General features: G+C 46.5%; 1 protein-coding gene across 1 annotated transcript; it reads right to left on the bottom strand.

The window, feature by feature from the left end:
* Positions 1–87: 87 nt before the first annotated feature.
* Positions 88–21,755, bottom strand: SFI1 (SFI1 centrin binding protein). Its single transcript, XM_054392905.1, is given in 32 exon segments — positions 88–302; positions 785–899; positions 1,543–1,657; positions 2,402–2,543; positions 4,365–4,452; positions 4,455–4,486; positions 5,294–5,470; positions 5,837–5,911; positions 6,165–6,239; positions 6,565–6,725; positions 7,936–8,032; positions 8,518–8,608; positions 9,211–9,287; positions 9,524–9,619; positions 9,833–9,908; positions 10,151–10,329; positions 11,209–11,290; positions 11,500–11,597; positions 11,857–11,949; positions 12,721–12,791; positions 13,219–13,380; positions 13,703–13,847; positions 14,697–14,799; positions 14,937–15,054; positions 16,593–16,687; positions 17,005–17,112; positions 19,203–19,274; positions 19,795–19,838; positions 19,841–19,880; positions 20,626–21,276; positions 21,355–21,429; positions 21,727–21,755. Coding segments are annotated over 32 exon segments (3,699 nt in total). The 3' UTR covers positions 88–185.
* Between the last annotated feature and the right edge of the window lie 930 nt (positions 21,756–22,685).

The raw sequence follows: 22,685 nt of genomic DNA, 5'->3' as shown, positions 1-22,685 counted from the left end.
TTTAGCCAGCTGTAGGAACAAAATAAACCAAACAAAAAGCTCTCAGTTAATTTATCAGAAGGGAAGGCCAAGCACAGACCTCTCTCACCCTCCCCAGTTGATCAGACAGGAATACCATTCACAGACTTCTCTCACCCCTGCCTCGAAAGGGATGCAGAGTCCCACCCAGGAGCTACACTGCTGGTTCAGCTGCGTTCCAGATCCAGAGCCATCTGGATGTGGCGCAGGCGGGCAAGCAGGATGTGCACGTGCTGCCTCTCTTCCCCTTGTGCTTTGCTGAGGGTGCTGATCCTTGCCTGCAACTGGAAGTGAAGACAACTGCAGGAGCTGTACAGCAAGAGCACAGTTAGGCTTTCTAAAAGAATAAGAAAGGAGCTCTAGCAGCCTTTATGTATTATCCCACTTAAGAACCGTGAAGTGACAGGATTGTGACAGGTACTGGCTAGCTTTAGAGGTTCCTGCAGTACCAACCAAGAGGCAGCTGAGAGCAGTGCAGTTAGTGTAGCACAGCTACACTGTTCTGAGAAACCACAGAGAAAACCCTGAGCCTGAACCTGTGAAAGCCTGCGGTGCAGCTTGGAAGTGGCCTTAGAAAGGTCTATTGGAGCTGCACTATGAACAAGGAAGGAGATGGATCTAAACAGTCTGCTCTCATGATGGGTTTCCCTTCTCTTGGCATGTTAGTAACAGCTTCCTGTGCAGTTCCTCATATCAGCCTTCAGGCTGAGTACAGAGCATAGTGACAGTCACTGAAGGAACTTGAGTTTGTTTGCTGTTCACACACCTGATCCAATTCTTCCTGAACTCCTTGTATGCCATCCAGGCCCTTGAACATCCCTCCTGGCTGCATGCTCATTTCTAGCCACTTCTGCAGGATCTGTGCCTGCTGCTGACAGGACCTGGAAAATGGATTAGAAGTGTTCTTAACCCAATTAGGAGCTCAACAGTCTAAGCCAAATTAGACCTGCAATTGATACTTGAGTAACACCCCTTTTTTTTTTTGTCTCAAAGTACTGAATAGTCAAAGTCTTTAAAAAAAATTAAGCTGCGAGAAATCAGAGAAATTTGTCTCAGAACTGCTGTCTCCATTTCTTGCTTCTAGTTCCTGACTTCCTTTTCTGACAGCTGAATGCCCTTGTTCTGGTAGAGATGATGATCCTTCTTCAAACACCAGCCCTACTGTTTGTAACTGGCAGTTGAAAACTCTCTTTTCACTCCTCATAAGAGCTAGAAGCTTAACCTCAGCCCCTCTGCCTAGGTCCTTTGTACTGCCTTCAGATGACCCCAAAGATCTCTTTAGTCACATTTCTCTAACAGCTGACACAGGTAGAACTAAACCACTTGCTGACTCCAGGGGAAGTTGTGCATGCACTCTCTCCCACCTAAAGTGAACTCTTGACAAAATAAAATCCTTTAGAAGTTTCTGTTTTGCTCCCAGTTGTGCTGTGAACAGCCTGATTATTCTCCAGGTAGACAGAGAGAGAGCTGCAGTGCTGGGCTAGCAGCCAGGAGAAAGGCTGGCCAAAAGGGCCAGCAACATACTTGAGTTCTTGCTTCCTGCTGAAGTAGTACTGCATCTGCTGCTGGATGTGTCGGAGCTCAGTCTCCAGCTTCCTCTCTAACACCAGGGCTTCTCTGCAACCACACTGCCTTTCTTCTGCAGGTGAATGGAAGATACAAGGCACTGACAAGGGAAGCAGAGCACGCTTCCACTGTTCTTACCAAAGCAAGTCAGGTTGGTAGACAGGAAATGTGGAACCCTCCCAAGTCCTTTCACAGGTTCTGTCACCCTGGGACAGGTACAGTAAGGGAGCAGGTGTCCTGAGCGCGCTGCAAACTCTGAAGACTCAGTTTAGACATATAGAAAAAGCTCACAAGTGCTCTAGTGAATGGTGTCATACTACAAATGCTATTTTGGACTATTCATTCTTTGGTATTTTACATCTACTCTAGAACTAGGCAGGAAGTCTAGTCCCATGGAACACAAATCTCATGCCCTTGTATCATTAAAAACACCATGACAGGTGCATAGACAGCACCTGTACCCTTTACAGCCATACTCTAAGTACAAGGAGCACCTGCCTGGGTAAATTCTTCCTCCCAAAGTGAGTCCTGCTGCACACAGCCTTGTGTACCTCAAAGCCCCCACACCTAAGCATGTTCTTGCTAAAAGAAGCAACCCCATCAGTTCCCATCCTTCAGTCCCTAGAACACAGCTTTAGCCCCCTGACTTAGCAGAATCCACAGAACTCTATCACCATCCCAAACAGGAGTACCTGCCCTTCTTCACCTCCTGATGCAGGCATACAAGACTGCCTTGTCTCCCTTACATGTGGGGTTCACTTGCAGTCCTGCATAGATTAGAGGACTCACCTTCTATAGTTGAGATCTGAGGACCTACCTGCAGTTTGGTGACTCCATTTCCCTACCAAGTCTTCAGGTGACAACAAATGTGGCTGCAAGTTCAGTTGCAACTTCACAGAGTCCTGTTGAGAGTCTTGGAAATGGGCTCCTTTGAGACCACTCACAGGCTGACCTCCTCTCTACAAGGCAGAATGATACTGAGTTTTTGACCTCAAAGGGTTTTCTTGAGTATGCCCAAGTAGGATGCACCTGACCTACTAAGCCCTACTCCCACTCAAGACACCCCCCTGCAGCCACTGTTTCCCTCTCATAAAACACCACAGAAGAAGCAGAGCCACTGCTACTAAACTGAGCTACGCTTAAATCCCTGTAAGGTGGCTGGCCGACTAACTGCTCTCAAGCCTGAAGGAGCAGCACTCTCAAGCCAGCTGCTAGGAAGGACATGACCAGGAATAAGCACCAGAACAAGAGTCTCAAGCTGCGCCAGGGGAGGTTTAGGCTGGAGGTGAGGAGAAAGTTCTTCACAGAGAGAGTGGTTGGCCATTGGAATGGGCTGCCCAGGGAGGTGGTGGAGTCACCATCCCTGGAGGTGTTCAAGAGGGGATTGGACGTGGCACTTGGTACCATGGTTTAGATAGGCATGAGGTGTAGGGTGACAGGTTGGACTCGATGATCCTTGAGGTCTCTTCCAACCTTCTTGATTCTATTCCATTCTATTCTATTCTATTCTATTCTATTCTACCTTAAGGGCATGAGTTAACAGTACTACACATGTGAAATACTGCTTCAGACTAGTGGTAAACAGCTCATGGGCACTCAGAGCCATTCAGCTTTTAAGGTGCTAGCTAAAGCAAGAAAGGAGAAGCTCAACAACCAGGCAAGCAGGCCAGGGCAGCAGTAGGCAGCACGCATGTTGACAGTAGCCCAGTAAGCATGCTCCTTTTTCCTGCAACAATACACTTACCACTTCTGCTCCAGCTTTCATATGGGGCAGGAGAGGTGAAGGAGGCTCTGGGCTCTGACCAGCATGGCACATACTGCGTGTCCACAGCAGCACAGATGCCAAAGCAGCAGGTGTGAGAGCAGGGCAGGAAGCAGTGGCACTGCCTCTTCCAGATAGGCTTTCTTCCAGTTGAGGTGCTGGCAGTAAGGCCCCACTCTGTGCAGAACATCTGTTCACAGATGTTTGCTGAAAGAGTGCCTCTGATCTGTAATGGAAGAGGGATGAGGTCTCTGCGCATTACAACCTGCTGCTCTTCTCCTTTGCAGTCAGTGCAAAAAACAGGAGACCCTTGCAATTCCCTGGCAGCCAGCCTTCCAGTGAGCTGCTTTCCTGTGCAGGGGAAACCTCCATCTAAAACAAACTACTGAAAAACTGCCCCAGACCAAACCACCACAATGTTTGGGGTTTTAATAAAGGCAGGCAGTAAAGCAGAGGTTTCCATTGCTGCTACCTGCCCTGCTCCAAACCCTCCACATCAATTCAGGCTGAAATGATTTCTTTAGAGTTGTGAGTTCAGCCCATTAACAAAATTCTGCCTTTGTTTGGTTTGGGGACAAGATAAAGAGGGGAGCAGAAGCAGCAATCTCAGATAGGTTTTGAGAGGAAATTGATCGATAATTTCCCTTCTCTAAAGCTAATTATGGAACAATCTCATCAAAAGAAAGCTCAGTATAAACACCTGCTTAAAACCAATTTCAGCTTCTATAACCAGAGCAGTTTCAGGTCCCTCACTTCAGGGCTAAGTGATACCATAACTAAAATGAGCACAGAACAGTCAGGGGAGTGAAAGTACTACTTAGCTGAACAATTTCAGCAGCACAGACTGTCTAGAGAAAGTAAAAAGTCAAAAGCAGCTCCATTTAGAGCAGCAAGACTGATTCATCTAAGAGAGAGAAACTCTCAGTTCTGCTGTGCAATATGAGAATCCCTAACAGTTGCCCAGTAGGTGAGCTCAGTCCAGCCCAAACCTGTTGTGGAACAAGTGATGCACACTCACAGGTGATTGAGAGCTGACACCCCAGAAGCAAGCTGAAAAGGTCGGCGACTGCATGGCTCTTCCTCTGCTGAGTGTCCTCTTGTCTCAGGGTTGACAGCAGGCACTTCAAACATCACTTGCTTCTTCAGAGGTGACAGAAAAGAACAAGGATTATTTACGTTCTTGCAGACAGCCTTCTGTTTCCACAGCATGGCACAAGGATCCCTCCCCTGAGTCCTGAAGGCTGTAGGCTGCCTGCCACACAAAGAGTAGCAGTGTGTGATGGCTGAGAGCAGCAAGCCACAGCCCATCCCAGGGAGAGCACCACAGAAAGGAGCTGAGCTTTCCAAGGACCTCACAGCCATGCCAGCTCTCTAAGCTGTATTAGCAGGTCCACTGTGGTAACATTGGGATAAGGAGAATTAACCAGGTACATCTGCAACTAATGACTTGAAATCCTGGGAAAGAGCTGGGAAAGCTGCCTAGGAGCAGGAAGAGTGTTACCAATACAGGTGTCCCTGTCTTCCTTTCCACACACAAGGCTGGGCTGATACTCCAAGGCAAAAGTGACAGAAACATGCTTTTAAAGGTATCAGTGTTGCTAAAGCTAAGGCAGGATTAGATGCAGCTCCTAACTTCATTCCAGCACAGAATTTAGAGACCAGGCCCTTGGCAAATGCAGAGGCTTCACCTTGCAATATTGTCCATGGCAGGAATTGGCCAGTTTTGAAACAGCTTCATTAAGAAAGGTTACCAAATAGCAACACAAGTCTAAAGTCTCAGGTGGATGCAAAGGTAGGGTGCTTTGCTTTGAATCACAGGCAAAAATGCACACCAGATCCAAATGAGAGCTGAGATACAGGGCTCCAAGATACACACACACAAACACACATAGAGCAGATCACAGTAGACCAGGCCTGGATGTATCAGAGCAAGCACTTATCTCTTACCTTCAACTGGTGCTGGGCTTGGAGCTGTCCCTGCAGCTGTTTCCTGTCAGTGGTGTATCTCAAGACAGGGGTTACACCTTCTCTCAGAAGAGCAATGTGGTAAGCTCCTGTGGCATTTTCAGTGTGAGCTTTCTTCTGCTGTTGCCCCTTTGCAAACCTGAGCCAAGCATCAAATACCTGCAAAACCACGAGCAGAGAGCTGGCAACGTCAGAAAGGCAGGTTGTGGGCCAGGGACTTCCCCTACAGACAGGAACGCTTTTCCCTTCCCCTAGGCAGTATTAGGCAGGGCTACAGCAAGAGCAGGACACCAATGCAGGGACAAAGGGACAGGGATATAAGTCAGCTGAGGCTGGAGAGGGAAAAGCATGTGCAAATTTTTTTACTCAGGTAAGAGGGTTTCAGAACAGTTTTCCAGCATCCTGAAATAACACACAGCACCCCAAAATGAAAGGGAACAGATCCAATGTGCACTCTGACTGTAGGCAGCTCTGCATGTGATCTGCAAATTCACTTGCCTGCCCCTGGCACCTCCACACCCTTACCTTTCTCTGCAACCAAAGGGACCAGTGCCACAATGCTTGTACTGTCTTCTGCTTTTCCCACTGCTGCTGCAACAGCTGGCAGGGAAAAAAAATGCACAGCCACCAGGTCAGGAGTTAATATATCCCACACCAGGAACACCAGCCAGAGCATCAACCCAGCAGGAGGTGCTGCTGGTGCCACAGCAGAATAACCTACTCAGTTCACCCAGTATATGGCAAGGTGTCTCCTGGGCCAGTGGAATCAAAGATCCAAAAAATATCTAAACAGTTTTTCTGTGGTCCTCACATGTCAGTGGAACATGAAGGAGAGGAAGGGACAATACCTTACCTGTGTCTTCCAGCAGGTGAAGGAAGCAGAGCAAAGCCTATGAATCCTTAGCTGATCTCCCTGTCTCTGTAACAGCTGCAAGGCAACCAAAACAGTGACAAACCCCACTCACCTGAGCCAAGTGCTACTAGAGCAGAACAGGCACCAAGCAGCCTTTGCCACCATCCCGTTGTTCTGCTGAGGCCGCCCTCAATATCCAACTGCCCTACAGTGTAATCCCCACTTGCAAGTAGCTGTGAGCCCAGCAAGAACCACACAGGTACATCCTTCCTCCTCAAGGCACAAGGCTGCCATGCTCCTCCCCACTCAGGACCATCACTGCCTTCACCAGGGGACATGAACCGCCCCTCCACACCTGCAGCTTCCTACCCTGGCTGGGGAGGTTGCTGATCCTGCTCACCACTTTCCCAAGGCACTGTTGATGATGTCTCTTCCATTTCACCAGGTGCTTCTGGAGTAGGTGCTGTTGGTGGTGATGTAGTGCCCTGTGCTGCTGAGCCCTCAGAATCAGAGACTCCCTAGTTAACTCCTTCCAGTGAAGAAAGAGGGTCTGTAAACGTGCTGTTGGAAGAAGATAAATTAACTAAGATACTAAAAGGAGACAATCTCAAAGAGTCCCAAGTGACCTGCTACTCTTCAGACTCTCTTAGCAATACTTAACACAGGCAATACTCAGTGCAAGGAAGGATCATGAAACACTTCAGGTACCAGTGAGCTGTGACCTGTAGGTCTTCCCTCCTGCCAATAATATTTTTTATTATCTTTAGGAAATGTACTTCAGAGTCTTCACGTCAAGAATTGTGTCGGTGTGAGCTGAAATTCCCCCCCCACCGACAATAACCAGGCTAGCTCAGTCTGGAAGCAAATGAAGGCTGTATTTACAAGCAGAGTCTAAAATCTACGATGAAATGCAATGAGTATGTACAAATATACAAAATTCACAACATTTACAAATATATGCAATCAACAGAAAAGCACAACCGATCTCCCTTTGCTTCCCCCGAAAGGGGACCCTCCCAAAGGAGCCTCCCTCTCCCCAGACCCTCCTGGACAGAGACGCAGAGTTAGTTAAGCAGAAAGTTGTTAACTTAGCTGCCAAGGTCAGGGTGTGTTATCTTCAGCCAGAAGAGAAGAAGAAACAGCAGCCAGACAGCCCAGCAACTGCCCCGACTGCAGAACGCAGAATGTGCAGAATGCCTACTTTGTTTTGGGTAACAGTTCTTAAACATTTCTATCTATCCAATGGAAGTGTTTAGAACAATCGTTATTTTGCTTTCTTACACCCAATAGTGACTTATTTACACTCTTTCACTTTCTCTGTTCTGAACTTTGCAAGGAAAAATTAAAAAGACAGTTTCAAACCATCACAAGAACGTTGCTGGAGCCATGAAAATGCTTGCACAGTTAGATAGCCTTTCAGTATTAATCCCTGGAGGACTGAGGCAGCAACTGGTAAAATAACTTGCACTACCCTCATAGCAGAGACATCTCAGCTTCTCCAAATTAGCAGTGGGAAATGCCTTTGAGGAAGGAAGTGTTACCATGCCTTATATGGGTAGGGAACCAATTGAGAAGCAAAAGTCACACAAGCAGCCTTCAGTAGACCACTGGAGACCCAAGTCATTCCCCATTCTATGGGGCTTAATAGACCACCCACTAGTCTTTTCATCTGTAGAGACAGCACACAAGACTGCCCTGCTAAGCCATGTCTCAGGATTATACAGTTACTGTCTTTCAAGACTTTAGGATCTGTTATCTGCTATTGGCTCACCTATATCCAAATGTTTTCTGGCCTCCATCACAGCTGCTACCTTCTGCTGATGGCAACGTGCTTGCAGCAGGGCAGTGTGTCTCCACTGCAGCAACGCCTACAGAGAAAAAGCAAACAAGAACAGGATGTGATGCAGACTGCAACGTTCTTTGGAAGTAGAAGCCATTGCTGCCACCATAACCACTTCCAACCCATTTTTCACGTAAGGCTCAGCAACACTGAACCTTTGATTTGTAGTGCCTACAAATCAAACAGCAGCATTTCAGAGAGTCCCTCTAGCAATTTTAAGGCATTCTTCCATCCATCTGTGCCCTGTCCCAAGGTAACACTACTATGCTATATCACACTAGTGGTTTTCCCTTCCTTCTAGAAAATGGGGAGAAAAAAAGGAAGAGGCAAAAAACATGAGCTCACTTAGGAGTTTCAGAGACACCTGTAAAAATAAGATGGGACTCCCACTTTTTACATCTTTCTTAGCAGTGGTTCTTGGATTAAGTTTTTAATTCTTCTAATTGCATTACCTAACCCCTGCCTGAACTAGCACCTGTACTCAGGCCCTGGTATCTGCTGTAGGAAGCCTACCTTTGCCAGGACTGTTCTTCTGTAGTGCTCATCTGCCTTAGCTTCATGTATAAGAGCAAGGGCGTTTTCTCTCCATGTATGCAGAAGTTGTCTGAAAACAAAATACATAAAAAAAGAAAAACAACAAACAAGAATTAGTAAGAATGATTCTCACTTGTTCATTTGACATCTTCCCACCCACAGGTAAATCAAATCAGCTGCCTATAAATCTCAGTCATGCCCCTTCAGGTCTCTGCTGAAGGGAACGCAGTGCTTTTGCAGAACACACCCTTAAATCTAGCACCTTGAGCTGAGCCAGCCAAGCTCTGCAAGTGAATCAAGTTGTACAGTGTTAAACCAAATGAGGTAGCTAAAACTAAAGCAGCTACAACCAATCCAAAGTGGCATCATCTTTAATTGCTCTCCTCACTACAATGCAAGACAGCCTCTACATCTTCCAGGCTGCTTTAGTATCACAACAGTCAGAACCCATGCACTGCAAGCAATGGTACAGTTTGCTGTCTGCTGTCTCTAAAACAAACTAAAGAATAAAAAAGTTGAAGCAAAACACATGGCAATCCAGGACTTTTTAGCTAGAAGACCTGCACAGAAACAGCAATGCACAGAAGTCCATTCCAGCACCACATACTCCAAATTTCACAGAGGTGTGGTGCAGTGGCTGCCCTGGCACTGCACAAGGGAACTCAGGCTTACCGCAGCAGGAGCCTGCTGTGCTGCTGCTCCCGCTCAGCTGCTTGCTGCAGAATGCACTGGATGGTACCTTGGTAACTCTGCAAAAGAAGCAGTGAGAGGTAAAATTCCCTCAACTGCCAACAGCTCTGAAGAGAAGAGACACTGCCAACTCCTGAAAGCAGTTTAGGCTATAGTAGACACTACTATTACATAAGAAGACACTTAGTGTGTAAGTGCCTAGAGTGACACAGTGTGGCAGCTCTTCAATAGTTCTCACTGAAACACTGAAGCACACCCAGAAAAGTCCCTCCAAGGAAATGGTATTGCTACCTACCTTCCAGGCTGACAGGGTCCTGCCCAGTAATGTGTGTTGATAGTGCATGTCTGCTTGCACCAACTTCCTCCACTTCTCACGCTGATGTCCCATGTACTAGGAGTGGGGAGAAAAAAAAAAAAAGAGCTATGTACACATGATTGAGTGAAAACAGGCCATGGCAGAGAGCAGAGAGAAAAGGACCACCTGGGAAGGAAGGAGAGCTTAGGAATGACCAGAGTTTAAAATAAACAATTTCTAGCCATACAGCTACAAGCAATCTAAACATAACAAGGATTCAAGCTCTTCCCCATCTGTTAACTCTCTCACCTCCTTCCACTTGTTCCATGTCTGTTGCAGACACTTTGAATTGTGAAACCTTAAGGCCTCCATCTCCTTGAGTCTCCTATAAGAAAAAGAATCAAATTATTTCTCCTACAATGCAATATACATTACTGAACCCTTCTAGCATAGACTTGAGTCCACATTTGTTACTTTCAGCAAGTTATTTACTGCAAAACAAGTTGTAGATTCCAGAACACAAATAAGGAGCCAGAATCATCATGAATTAAATGCAGCTTTGTCCAAAGCAGGCCACCACAAGGCCAATCCAAGTCACTCTCCTTTATAAAAAAAAAATCTCCTTACTCTGTATTTCTCTCCTGAGTGTTTTGCTTCCAGAGGCAGAAAGCCTTCAGCAGCAGCAGGTTACTGTAGTGATGCCTTGCACAAACCAAGCCCTCTCGCTCCTCCAGACGTGCAGCTGTTCTCCCACGCCACAAGCACCAGAAGCAGCGCAACAGTTGCCTGTCAGAATGAAGTACAGCCTGCCATGGAAAGAAGGTGGCAGTGAATTCAGGACTGAACAGTCACAAACGACAGAAGACAATTCCTTGAAGATGACATGCACAGAACTGTCCACTGCTTGTTGTCCTCTTCTCACACTGAACAGCAATGGACACCTCAAAGGCCTTTTGCTGTGAGTTCTGGGAATGTGTTCTACAGGTGTCTGTATGCATGCAGGTGGAGAAACTGTTATCAGAGAACAGCAGGCCACAGAGAGGAAAACCACAAGCTGGTAAGTAGCATGTGAAAGGCTCCCAGGGACCAATAAGCTCCAGAAACCAGTCTTTGAATTTGCAACAACTGATAATCTCAGAACACCAAGAGTCAGCCCTATCTGCACAGGGACACACACACTACCATGAAGTTGTGTAACTCTCACCACACAGAAGGGGGCAGCCGCTGCTCTATGTAAACACAGCAGGATTATACAAACAGCTTAGGAAATTAAGGACCCCTTAAGAAACTTTACAGACACCTACCCAGAAGCAGCTAGTTTGTCAGTACAGCCCTGTACCTCTTGCATGGGTTGGGACTGGCTCTTTATTACTATTTCAACCAGGTAACTATGAAACAGTGTGAGAGAGAGTACACACACATTTACTGGGCCAGGAAGTAAGTGAAAGAACTGTGAATAGTTATCCTCTATTAACAACAACTTGATTCTACTATTAATAGACAGCTTAATTTAAAAAATGTGATTAGTAAATATTGGTTGTAATTGGTTTCCCCTGGCTTGAATCCTGATGAGGGAAAAGGCAGTTTACAACACCCAAGTCCATCTCATGCTACCTCGTATTCACAGACAGGGACTAAGGAATCATCTCCTCTCTGTCCCAAGCAAGGGAAAGAGTTACCCTTACCTTCTTCTCCCCCACTCTGTACTCTTGCAGCTTGCCATCCTTCAGCAACCATGTGTTGAATACTTGTCTCATCAACATCCTCCTGCAAGCACAAAGGGAGAACGGCAGCACAGAGCTCCTTCACAAAATGAGACTGATGCGTCAATGTCAAAAGACCAGTCCATCTATGGCTCCAGCAGTCACACAAAATGTAAAAGCAATTAGCATCAGGATGGTCATGCCCCCAAAGGTATTACTAGAATTTAAAAGACAGCCGGGGCTCACAAATCCCACATTGCACAAACTGCCTACCTGTAATGGGCATGAGCCACTGATGTCAAGGCCTGCTGCTCTTCTTCCTCCTTCTCTTCCAAACAGGACTTCCAGCGGTTACAGCACTTCTGCAGCAGCTGAAACAAACCATGAGAAGCACAGACAAACGGGAGAGAAGAGTGAAAAGAAAGAAATTATAAATGTCCCAATGCAACTGCACGCTGCAGTGGCTGCCTCCTGCTCTGCCTCATACACCAAACTTGCTCTACAGCCTGCTGTGAATTTCTCTGGTAAAAGTCCCTGTAAACCCAGGAGAACAGAAAGCTCCTGGTTGGCTCACACAGGAGACTGCCTGTGACCATCAGCATTTTGTAGCACAGCTCAGGTAGGACTCACTGTCACTTGGTGCTGACGGACCGACAAGTTTCTTCTCATTTGCTGCAGACGAGCGCTCACCACATTCTGACAGAGACCCCTGAACCCAAGTTTCTGTAACAACAAGAAACACACAACTTGCCTACAATCCAAATCACCAAGCGCTGAGCAGTTTATAACAAGTTGCTCCTTACAGATCACCTATTATGCTATCCTTTGCAACAGCTAAGAACTTGTCATACAAACCATGCACCCACTTCCTCTCACAAATTATCAGTTCTCCAGCTAAACTAAAATTCCCTTCCACTTTCCCAGGCTTCTGTTGTGAGACATCTAACTCCTAATTCAGATATCGACATAACTACCCACATCCTTTCCCAATCCACCTGCTCATAACTTGCTCCTTATTAAAAACAGGAAAGATCCACTTCCTTTTTACGTCTCCTCTGCAAAAGGTCTTATGCATTACTAGAGTGAGGAAAAAATAATTCTTGTAGCAAAACAGTGTAAGCAGGCAGAAACCCTTGGGGTGGAGGTGGGAATAAATACATTTTAAAAAAACAAGGTAAAATAAAGGGGAAAAATGCAATCTCCTGGTGAAATGGGCAGGAAGCACTGTAGCCCAATACCATCAATCTGCTGCCTCACCAGTTTCCCAGGTGGAGAAACAACTGTTTTGTTGAGCAGCAGAGTTTCTCCATTCAGCTAGCGTATTTCAGAAGAGCTGGAATTTAGAAGCCTGATCCAAATTCACCATGGCAGAAAATGGGGCAACCCCCACTTACCACCCCCACACTGCTGTTAGTATTAAAGGCACAGTGCCAGTTAGAACTCCCCCAGTTCCCTCCACAGTCTCTTCTAACCAGTGCACAGAAGCATTCTTACCAACAGGTGTTGCCTATAGTGGTGTTCAGCCAACTGATGCTGCTGAGTCTCTTCCACACACAGCACAACATCTGTCACTGAGTTAAAGTACCTTTCACTCAGAGATATCCACACCCTTCTCCCACAAATGGGAACCAAGTTTCCATCTAAATTTGTTGCAATATTTGAATTGCCAGAACTGTTACCTGTGCAAGTTTTGATTACAGTCAAGTTTTTACCTTTTTTTTTTAATTACAACAAATTTATGATTCACTGTTAAACAAGGAATTCCTCCTCAACCTTACATTACCTTCTGCAGGCCCTTAGCTGTCAACAAGCCAACAGTGTCACTGAAGGGGTTTTATTAATTGTTAGTACAACCTTGCATTCATCTTTCTAATACTAACACATTTGTAGTCACTCACACTACTGTACAGCAGTCCTGCTTATGAATCAGACCTCTCCCTCACGGGAATGATTTTGCCTGTCCCTGGCAGGAGCTAAATAGAGCTTGGATACAATGCTTCCAGCAGGCAAAGGCTTTCCACAAGGCAATCCTTGCTGCTAAGTGTTCCACATCCTCTTGGTGAGCATGCACTCTCCTCCTGCACTCCCAAGAGAGCCGCCAAGTGGAGAAACACTGCCGGGCTAACCTGCTGCGGTGATGCTCTTGGGCCGGCTCTAGGAAACAAACACAAATTATTCCAGGCTTGTGCCATACTGGGCTCATTTTGACCAGATGACATTTATGTCACTGGTTCTGAAGTGACAACTGCCCTAACACTGAAAAATGGGAATATGAATTCACAGTCACCCTTGGCTATGGAGCCACTCTTCCTGACAGCTCAGTATATAACCCTAGCTAGGCAGGCCTGTGACTGTACAGTCCACGTTGGATCTCATCACATGCTGAGCAAACAGAAACATTGCAGCATCTTTTAGAAAAGAGAAACATCACTGTGCCCTAAGCAAAGGGGCTGAGCCCTGTTCTGCCCTAACTCACCATTGTGAAACTTCTTTGATCTCTGCAGGTTTAAGCAGCCCAGCCATGCTTCCATGCATTTCTTCAGTTCCCAGCGCCAATGGTGAGTTACTGCCCTCATCTCCTTCTGCCTGTGTAAGTACAGCTCTCGCCACTGCAGCCAAGCCTGGCAGCAATTGAAGAGGGAGGGCAGTAAGAGGGACAAGGTTAGGGAAACAGAACAAAGAAGAGAAGATGAAGAACACTGGCAACAGCAAGCTCCAAGTGAGATCCAGAGGTGAAAGCCATCAACAATGAGGTCCCTTCCCTCAAGAGGGAAAAATCCCCACCAAAACAAAAGCCAAAGGAATGTCAGCATGGCCAGAAAAGGTCAAAGACAAAGAATGCCAAGAAACTATTTTTTTTTATACCTACACACTTCTTTTACCTCTTATTTACCTGTAGCTAGTTCCTCTAGTGGAAAGAACTCTGATACATTCACTATCATCAAGAATTGTACAAGATAACAATAATTCCTTTGAACAGTTTGCTTCCTAGCAAATATAAGACATGGATCCAGTTTGCTTTGCCCAGATTTCTTGCAAAGAAATTGCTCTTGTAATAAAATTTTTACTTTCTTTGTAAAATCGCAGAATATCTCAAGTTGGAAGGGACCCATAAAGATCGTCAAGTCCAACTCCCTGCTTCCCACAGGACTACTTAAAACTAAACCCTATCATCAAGATGCTTCTTGAACTCTGACAGGCTTGGTACTGTGCCCACGTCTCTGGGGATTCTACTGTAGTGACTAACTCCTCTCTCAGTGAAGAACCTTTTCCTAATGTTCAGCCTGAACTTCCCCTCACACAGCTTCACTCCATTGCCTCATGCCCTATTACGTTCTTCCATCATAAGTACTGCACTTTGCAAAGCAAATGAGTATAGAGCCTATTTTTTATTAGTCTGAACTTGAGTCACAACATGTGTGCAACTGAAAATACTAGCAATGGGTACAGCTGAAGCTCCTGGGACTTACTCGAATTTGAAGGCTCTGGGCCCAATGCTGCAGAGCCAAAACATCCATTTTACGCCCGGCGCAGCTCTGCTGGTGTCGCCTTCTCCACACTGCCCAGGGTATGCTGCCAAAACAATGTTGCAGACATCAAAATAATAAATAAAAATTGCACGTGGAACAAAGTCGCTGCAGGAAGGCATTAGAACACAGGTGAAAGCCATGGCCTGTGCTCAGTGCCCCTCTGCCTGTTTCCATCCTTACCGCAAGCAGCTTCTCTCCCTGAAGGCCAGTGCCACACACTGCATCCCACACTTCGTCCTTTGGACGCCGACATACACCAGCCAGCACTGCCAGGTCCTAAGCAACGCTTGCTTCTTCGCTGTGCAGAACAAACAAGTCACAGTCACAGCGTTTGCAAACAAACGCAAGAACCTGGCAGGTTTTATCCAGACCTTAACACCACCTGGCCCCGACCTCCAGTCCCCTCAGCCCGCACTGACACCTCGTGGGAGACCCTGAGACGACAGCGGCCAGCGGCACCTCAGCACAATCATCCGCCCTGGCTGCGAGTGTAACACCCACAAGAACCTCTGAAACGCTGGCAGCACCGTGCCGCTTGTTCAGAGCAGCGTAAACGATCAGACAATGGCGCTGCTTTGTCCTCGGCGCTTAGAGGGTATAGAGCTGGATACCAACATTCCGCACAGCAACCTTCCTGGGCAACAATTACAGCTTTTTTTTTTTGGCTCGTTCAAAAAAAAGAAGTTCATCAGGTTCATCAGTGGCTTTTCAGGAGTTATTCTCTACTACAAGCAGAGAAATCAACCAGCACCAAGTCCAGTTTATTTAGCAGGATGGTGATGCAGCTGAAACCAGAAGTGGTGTCACCAGCTCCAGTTCACCACTGGGTGCAGTGCACTGCACTTTCTCCTCACAGCAGCCTGGCTTGGCAGAAGTGACACTGCAAAAGCAAAGTTACTAGAAAACAACATCACTGATTTGATCACACCTCACACACTAAAGCAAACTTTTAAAAAGACATTTTCCTGTGATCTGGGGAATCAAGCATTAACCTACGTTAAAACAGGCCACGTTTTGTCTTGGTAATGCATAGCTGCTTCTCTAAGCACTCTGGCCTCACCCAGCAAAAGGAAATCTAGGGAGCCTACCGGTTTGTTACCAAAGGTGCCACTCCCTGAATGTTCTGAGACTACAGCCATACACAAAAGGACACCAGATAACTTCTGTTGCAAATCAACACAGAACAAACCCATAGTATCATCTTTAACACAGAGTCATCTGCCCTTTCAGGGAAACACATACTCCCTGAGACCAAAGGAAGCTGCAACCAATACAGACAACTTCACCAAGCAGGATAAATCCGCTGCAGAACAAAATCTACAGCAAGACTAGAGGCACTTCAAAAGCTTGGGCCTCTTTCCAGTCACAAGACACAAGCTGAAGGAATAAGGAATACAGTTAAAATATGCTGTTAATACCACAGGAAATTTTGTCATTTCAGTAGCCAGAGTTGATATGGAATTCCTGTAACACAATATATAAAAATGATCTGTTTTAACACATATTGTGAGAAATTAAAGAAGCAAAACGAACAAACCACCAACCAAACTACCCCCAAAAACCAGACAAGGCAACCCAGAGCAGATGGAGAGGCCCTTAAGCTTATTCACTAGCATCCCTAAATAACCACATAGCTACACAGCAGTGCATCATCCAAAACCCCCCTGCCAGCTTTAGACAGACAACCATCTGTACCTAAAAGCATTACACCTCCTGGGGGTGGGGGAGGTCACTCTGCAAACATCTACAAGGGACAGATTCTGTGTAAATATTTCCTTTGGAAACTCCCATCTCAGTATGTCCCCAAATAATGGTAGTTACCATCACTTCACCTACCATGGGACTCAGCAATGGAATATTTGTCCCTCTTTCCTTGCTGCTGGCATACATAGGCTCTCCAGGCCTTGAAAACCAATTTAGGGAGTAAATGGCTGGAAAAAAAAAAAAAAACCAACAGAAAAAAAGCACCATTACTGAAATAGCTCCCAATGTTTAGAAGAAAGATTCTTTTAAGTTCAGTTGCACTGTAAAGATGTGGCAGATACAAAATTTTTACTTCATCCTAAGACAACAGCAACAAAAAAGACAAACAAGAGGAAAACCCTTATAAAACTAAGGAATGAAGACATTGCTCTTGGCCTAGAGATACTGCTGATGTATCTTGTTTGCTGGTATTAGTTCTTTCAGAACCTAAGAAAGTTTCTCCTACTGTTGTTCACACATAGTACCAGGAAGTCCTTTCACAAACCTGTCATGGGTGGCTGCTCTGAGGCTGAGCTTCCTTTCTCTGCTAGCAGTCCACCACTCATTCCGCTCTCCAAAGGTTTTCTGAAGGATCTTCTGGTCATGAAAACATCTAAACAGTTGAAAGATTTGGACATGGGAAATTTCTTTCAGGTTTCTATCTGTCTTGGTCACAAATCTGTTTTAATGAAGATTACAATACCTCTTTTCCAGCCTTGTCTGATCAGCCTAACAGCATCTAATGGCATTTAGAAACCACCACCCTGCTGTGACATTTTATTCCAATACTCTGTGATGTATGGCAAGAAGCAAGCAGCTTACTGTCTGTAAATACTCCAGCAAAAGCCAAGGGAAGCTAACAGACTTGCTAACTATCAGAATGCCAGCTGACCAGACCTACAAAAATCTTCCCTCTTTCATCCTCAGCTCTCTGTTCTGCTTCAATACCCAGCAGCTGGTAACGATGCATGTGCTGTCCTTGCTAATTCTGTTCTTTAATACAAAATATCTTAGGCACACATAGGAAAACCATACAAAAGCCATTTCAGACTGCATGATGCTTTGGCATTTCCACTGGGTTCTTAAAAATCTTTCCAAAGAACACATGAACAGGCTTAACTCCTTCAGCTAGCTGTGCATCATCTGTACTAAAAAGGAAGGTGTTCATCTGCTCGTGTATCTTTCCCTTCCAATGGATGCTAAGCCATGCAGAGAATAGATTCACAAGTCACAGAGGGCCTTCAAATTCTTCAACCTCAGCAGAAGCTTTAGTTAACAGATACCAGGTAAGAAGGGATGCTACATTTCAGCTGAACTGTGAACAATGCAAAATTCAAATACAGGAGAATCTGCATGAGGGAATTAGAATTTTGATCACCTAACTAAAAATAATGGTCATCATCTAATATTTCAAGCAATTCTCTTTTTTTTATTTATTTTGAAATAGTGTCTCAAATATTTTTCCATGTGGTCAAGATGGTCCAAGAACTGGAAAGTCTCATCAGCCGGAGTATGAATGCTTTCAAAGAATTTACCACCACTTTCTGCTTGTGATAAAAGGAAAATAAAAGGAGCCATGAGAACACAAGCTAGCAAACAGCAAGCACACAAACTTTGCTCACAACTATCCTACTGGCTTAATGAAATTGGTCATGTGTGTAATAACAAAAGGATTAGGGCCAGAACACCTAGAGGTCTCTCAGAAAAACACAATGCACAGCTACGTACCCCAAGCCAAGCTGCATTCCCAGCACTCAAGCAAGAAAAGGAAAATACATAAAAAAATAAATGAGCTGTACTGTTGTTTGTTTGTTGTTTTTTTTTTTTTTAATGTGGTGCATTAACAGAGCATTGCAAACAAAAGCTATGGAGAACTGGGGACTCTTGAATCTAAAAAGGCCATTAATTATTGCTTATGTTCCTTGCTGAACTTTATAAAACATATTTTACTCCTCCTCCTGAAAAAAAACCAATCATTGTCCTGAATTTCCAGAGGCAAAGCAGTGCACATTGAGTACATGAGTAAGGCAGGGTGGTAAGGGTCACAGCACAGCTTGTTTGCTAAGCAAAACAGACACAGAATATATTTGATACTGTACAATGAAACTGGAGAACTCAGAGCCCTATCTTCTGACTGTAACAAATGCAGGTCTTTCCACTGGGAACTGCTTCAGTCCCCAAGGGCCTGGCCAAACAAGAACCAACAGGCAAATTAAAGCAGAACAAGGCAAGAGATTCAAAGTGTTGGTTTTCAGTAGCAGACAGAACACTAAACTCAGAAACGCATCATCTGCTACAGGTATTTCAGTCAGCCAGACACAAAGAACATGTAGATACACATTAAGAACAACTGTGCAAACAGTAAAAAGAGCTGAATTTCTCATTATAACCTTGGAAAACCATTCCATTTAAAGCAGGTACCACAATCATACCCCATCATCTATATGCACAGCCCAACTTTATCAATGATAGACAACCACAACTCCTATAAATTTAGTGTGTTTATTTTAACCATGACCATTAAACAAAAAGCAGAAGCAAGAAGGGTATTCACAGGAAACCTTCAAGTCATCTCAAAACACATCCAAACATTTTCTTGGCAGTCAGTGCTCTCTTAGCTTGATGATACAGCACTAAAACTTTAAACACAAACAAACTAACCACAAAAACAACCCTGCCCTTGATTTGTGTCATTTTACGTACCTGGCTATGGAGGGGAGAACTTGTCCAAACGTCTTTTTTGCCCACAGAGAGAAGAATTTCCTTGCTAGATATCTGAAAATAAGGCAAGGTTAGTTGTCTTTCTACTCTTCCTCTGTAACTCCTAGGCAGCAGAAAAATAAGAACTTTTATGCCAGTTTCACAACTAAGGATCTGGCTTTCAGAGATCAATGCACATAGAAAATATTTACACCCTGACATTAGTACCTATAACAGGACTGTTCACTAAATATAAATAGAGGCTCAAGCATCACTGCAAGACTTGAATTGGAACATATTTCCCTAGGAACACTAGGCAGCTGAAATAATTTTTATATTTTAATGTTATGATATCATAAGCCCACATAAAGTTGTGCTTTGTGATGAGTTTGGGGGGGGGGGGTGTTTGTTTTGCTTTTTTATCTTTTTTTCTTTTTAAGAGAAACACCTTATAATTAGCAAGGTTGCATAGAGACCAACAGGATTACATATAACTCAGCTTTGTTCCATCCCAAAGAATGCCCAAGGTGCCATAATTAAAAAAAAAAAAATGTAGCTAAGGTCTTTAACAAGGTAGCATTTTATTATTGCTTACCTGCTTCTGGTTGGCTCCATTTTGTTGTAGTTCCAAGCCTGCACTAAACAAATGCACTCTATGCTCTGCAATGTTGTTTATTAGTTCTGGGCAAAGAATAAATTGGCTTGTGTTATTTATGATGAATCCAGCAAACAGATCTAAGGTAAATGCAGTTTTGTATTTCAAAAACGACAGGAATTCCACCTGCTTCACCTGCATACAGAGAACCTAAGGCAACTCTAGACGTTTAACATAGAAAGAATCTGTCTGCACACACACTGCCCTGCTGACTTGAATGATACTGTGTTCACGTCATCTCTTGGTAATAAAGTCATAACCATTTGAATCTTGAGAACAACTGCACCTAACTCAACAAAGCTCTGCTAGAAAGGTGCTATAAAAAGATGAACCTCAGTTACGCCCCCTTATTTAGAAATAACGTAATAATCAAGGGTGACAAAATCATTACCTAATCAAACTGACTCCTTTTCACTTTTTTCTTTTAAAGGCTACTAAGCTTCTCTCCCTTCTCAAGCACAAGAAAATTAAGAAAATTAATTCCACCTCCTCCAGTGAGAACTCCTATAAACATAGAACCTTCCACCTGCCAAAGGTTTGAGAAAAACACTGTGCAAGCACTAAGACTCATGACCAGCAATCTCCTTCTAAGCCTGAGACCAAAAGGGGACGTTTCTATAAGCAAGGTTTAAGGTGTGACAGGAAAAACATCAAACAAAAACTTACTGTAGTAAATCTGCCTGCACCAAGCTACTGTCGACAGAGGGGAATTACAATCTGAACGTTTTTTGTGCTTACGGACAATCACACGGCGATACTCTAGAACCCTACCTTGAGGCGCTGGAGGCCACGGTGCCGGTCTCCCAAGCAACCCCACGAACTGATCCTGCCGTGGCTCCCGCCTCGCTTAAGGCTCTACAGACTCCGCAGCGGCCCCCTCCCGACCGGCCGTTTGGGCGAAGGTAGCTCCGCACGGAGTACCGACACCCTGCCCCTAACTGGGCGTTCTCGCTGACGCCCGCACGGCCCCGGCTGCCTTCGCAAGCGGCGTCCAAGGCGGGTGAGCAGCAATGACTGCACCAACCACCACCGAAGCACCCGCTGCCCGCCGCCCGCACGGCGGGACGGGGCACGCCCCACCCATCACCACCGAGGAGCCAAACAACCGCCCGCACCTCCCGGGGGTGGAGAGGCAGCGCCCCGCGGCGGAAGGGAGGCTTACGGGTCGCTGGCAGCGCAGCGCGGTCTGCCCAGTCCCCCCACGCCGGTAAGGCCCGGCCGAGACTGCTCCAGCCCTCGGGATGACAAATACTTCTTGATCTCAGGCGTAATCCGCGGTCCCGAGTAGCGGGAAAGGGGCTGTGTGCCACGGCACCGAGCCGCTGCTCACGCTGCACTGCGAGTGGAGGAAAACCCGGTATTTTGCCACGTCTGTATCTATGGTGAGTACCCGTCAGGCAGCATCTACCCAGAGACGTGCCTCTAGGAGCCAGCAGAAGAGCGTTAGCTCACGCTAGCAGTGTGTACAGAAGCTGCACTGAAACACAGTACCACGCAGACCTGCTCAGTGACAGCCGGCCATGGCCGCTCGCTGACAGCTCATGGCCCACTGGCTGCTCTCGAATCTCAGTGTATCTGTTGGAAAAGCAAACTCACTGGCAACGGTTACAATGCTTACCTCTAATACAGCACTTTGTTGTTTAAGAAAAAAAAAAGGCTGATTTTTAATGGTGGTATTCAACGTCATTAGAGAGCAGGGAAGAGAACAGTTTATTCACCAGATCCTGCAAGCACTTCCTTGCTCCTGCACTGACCTCTCTCCCAAGGAGTTTGCCAAAGCAGGACGTCTGCTGCCTCCCTATGTGGCAGCAGGGATTGGGGTGCTGCTCCCCAACAGTGCCACAAACAGAGTCTTGCTCACTAACTCCTTACGCCAATAATCGAAACAATTTCTGTTCCATATTGGCAACGACTGAAAGACATCACGAGCCTCTGGATAAGCTGCTCTGTTCACTACATCGATTCCCCTCCTGCTGTCCCGTGGAAATGCCGAATTTCACTTTTGAAGACTGATAAAGGGTGTTTTAAAACACATAAAAATGACAGGGCAATGTGCAGGAGGGCCACTGGAATTTTCCGCTCACGTCTTGGTTGGTTCCTCAGCACCGCAAATTCCGCGCGAAGGGGCTGAGGACAGGCCCAGTCAGCGAAGGGCCCGGTCAGACCTTCCCTCACCCTCCCGCGGGGGAGCGCTGCGCACGGCGGGAACGCGGAGGTGCTCGGCTCCAGACGAGCGCTGTCAAGACGAACTCCCTGAGCCTGTGGATTACTCCGCGCTACGAGCAAGGGGTGAGTCCAGCGAAGGCGCGAACGAAGCTGTCAGCCGCGCCGCCCTCCATCGCCGTTGGTGTCGGGCTCGGCCCGAATGGCTGAAGGAGCCGCGCGCGCCCTGCCGCTTCCCGCCCTTTCACCCTGCGCCTTCCCTACAGCCGCGGGCCCGCCCGCCGCGGGGTCTGCCCCGTTGCCGCTGCCGGCTGGTGTCCTGCACCGGGCACAAGGCGCGCACCACGTCCCGCCGCCAATGTTCACGACGGCCACCTCCCTCGCAGGGCTGCCCGCCGAGAGTGCCTGACGGGCCCTCGAGGGGCCTTGGGCCTTTCCTCACCCACCGCAGGGCCTGCAAGGTGAAACGACGGCTCGGAGAGCTAGATCGCAGCGGGGAATACGGCACCAAAGAGAGGGGGGAACAAAGCCCGCTACCGCCGCCCGCCGTACCCAGTCAGGCGCCGCGCGAGGGAGCCCCGCTGCGCGCGCCCGCCGCCGCGCCTGCGCGCGGTGCATTAAATGGGTGCGGGGCGGGTAGCGGAAGGCCCCGGTTACGGCGGCTGAGG

This window comes from Indicator indicator, chromosome 26 (assembly GCF_027791375.1).
Source record: "Indicator indicator isolate 239-I01 chromosome 26, UM_Iind_1.1, whole genome shotgun sequence".
NCBI lineage: Eukaryota > Metazoa > Chordata > Aves > Piciformes > Indicatoridae > Indicator > Indicator indicator.
The sequence above is the reverse complement of the archived record's forward strand: the minus strand, read 5'-3'. Positions and strand labels throughout refer to the sequence as shown.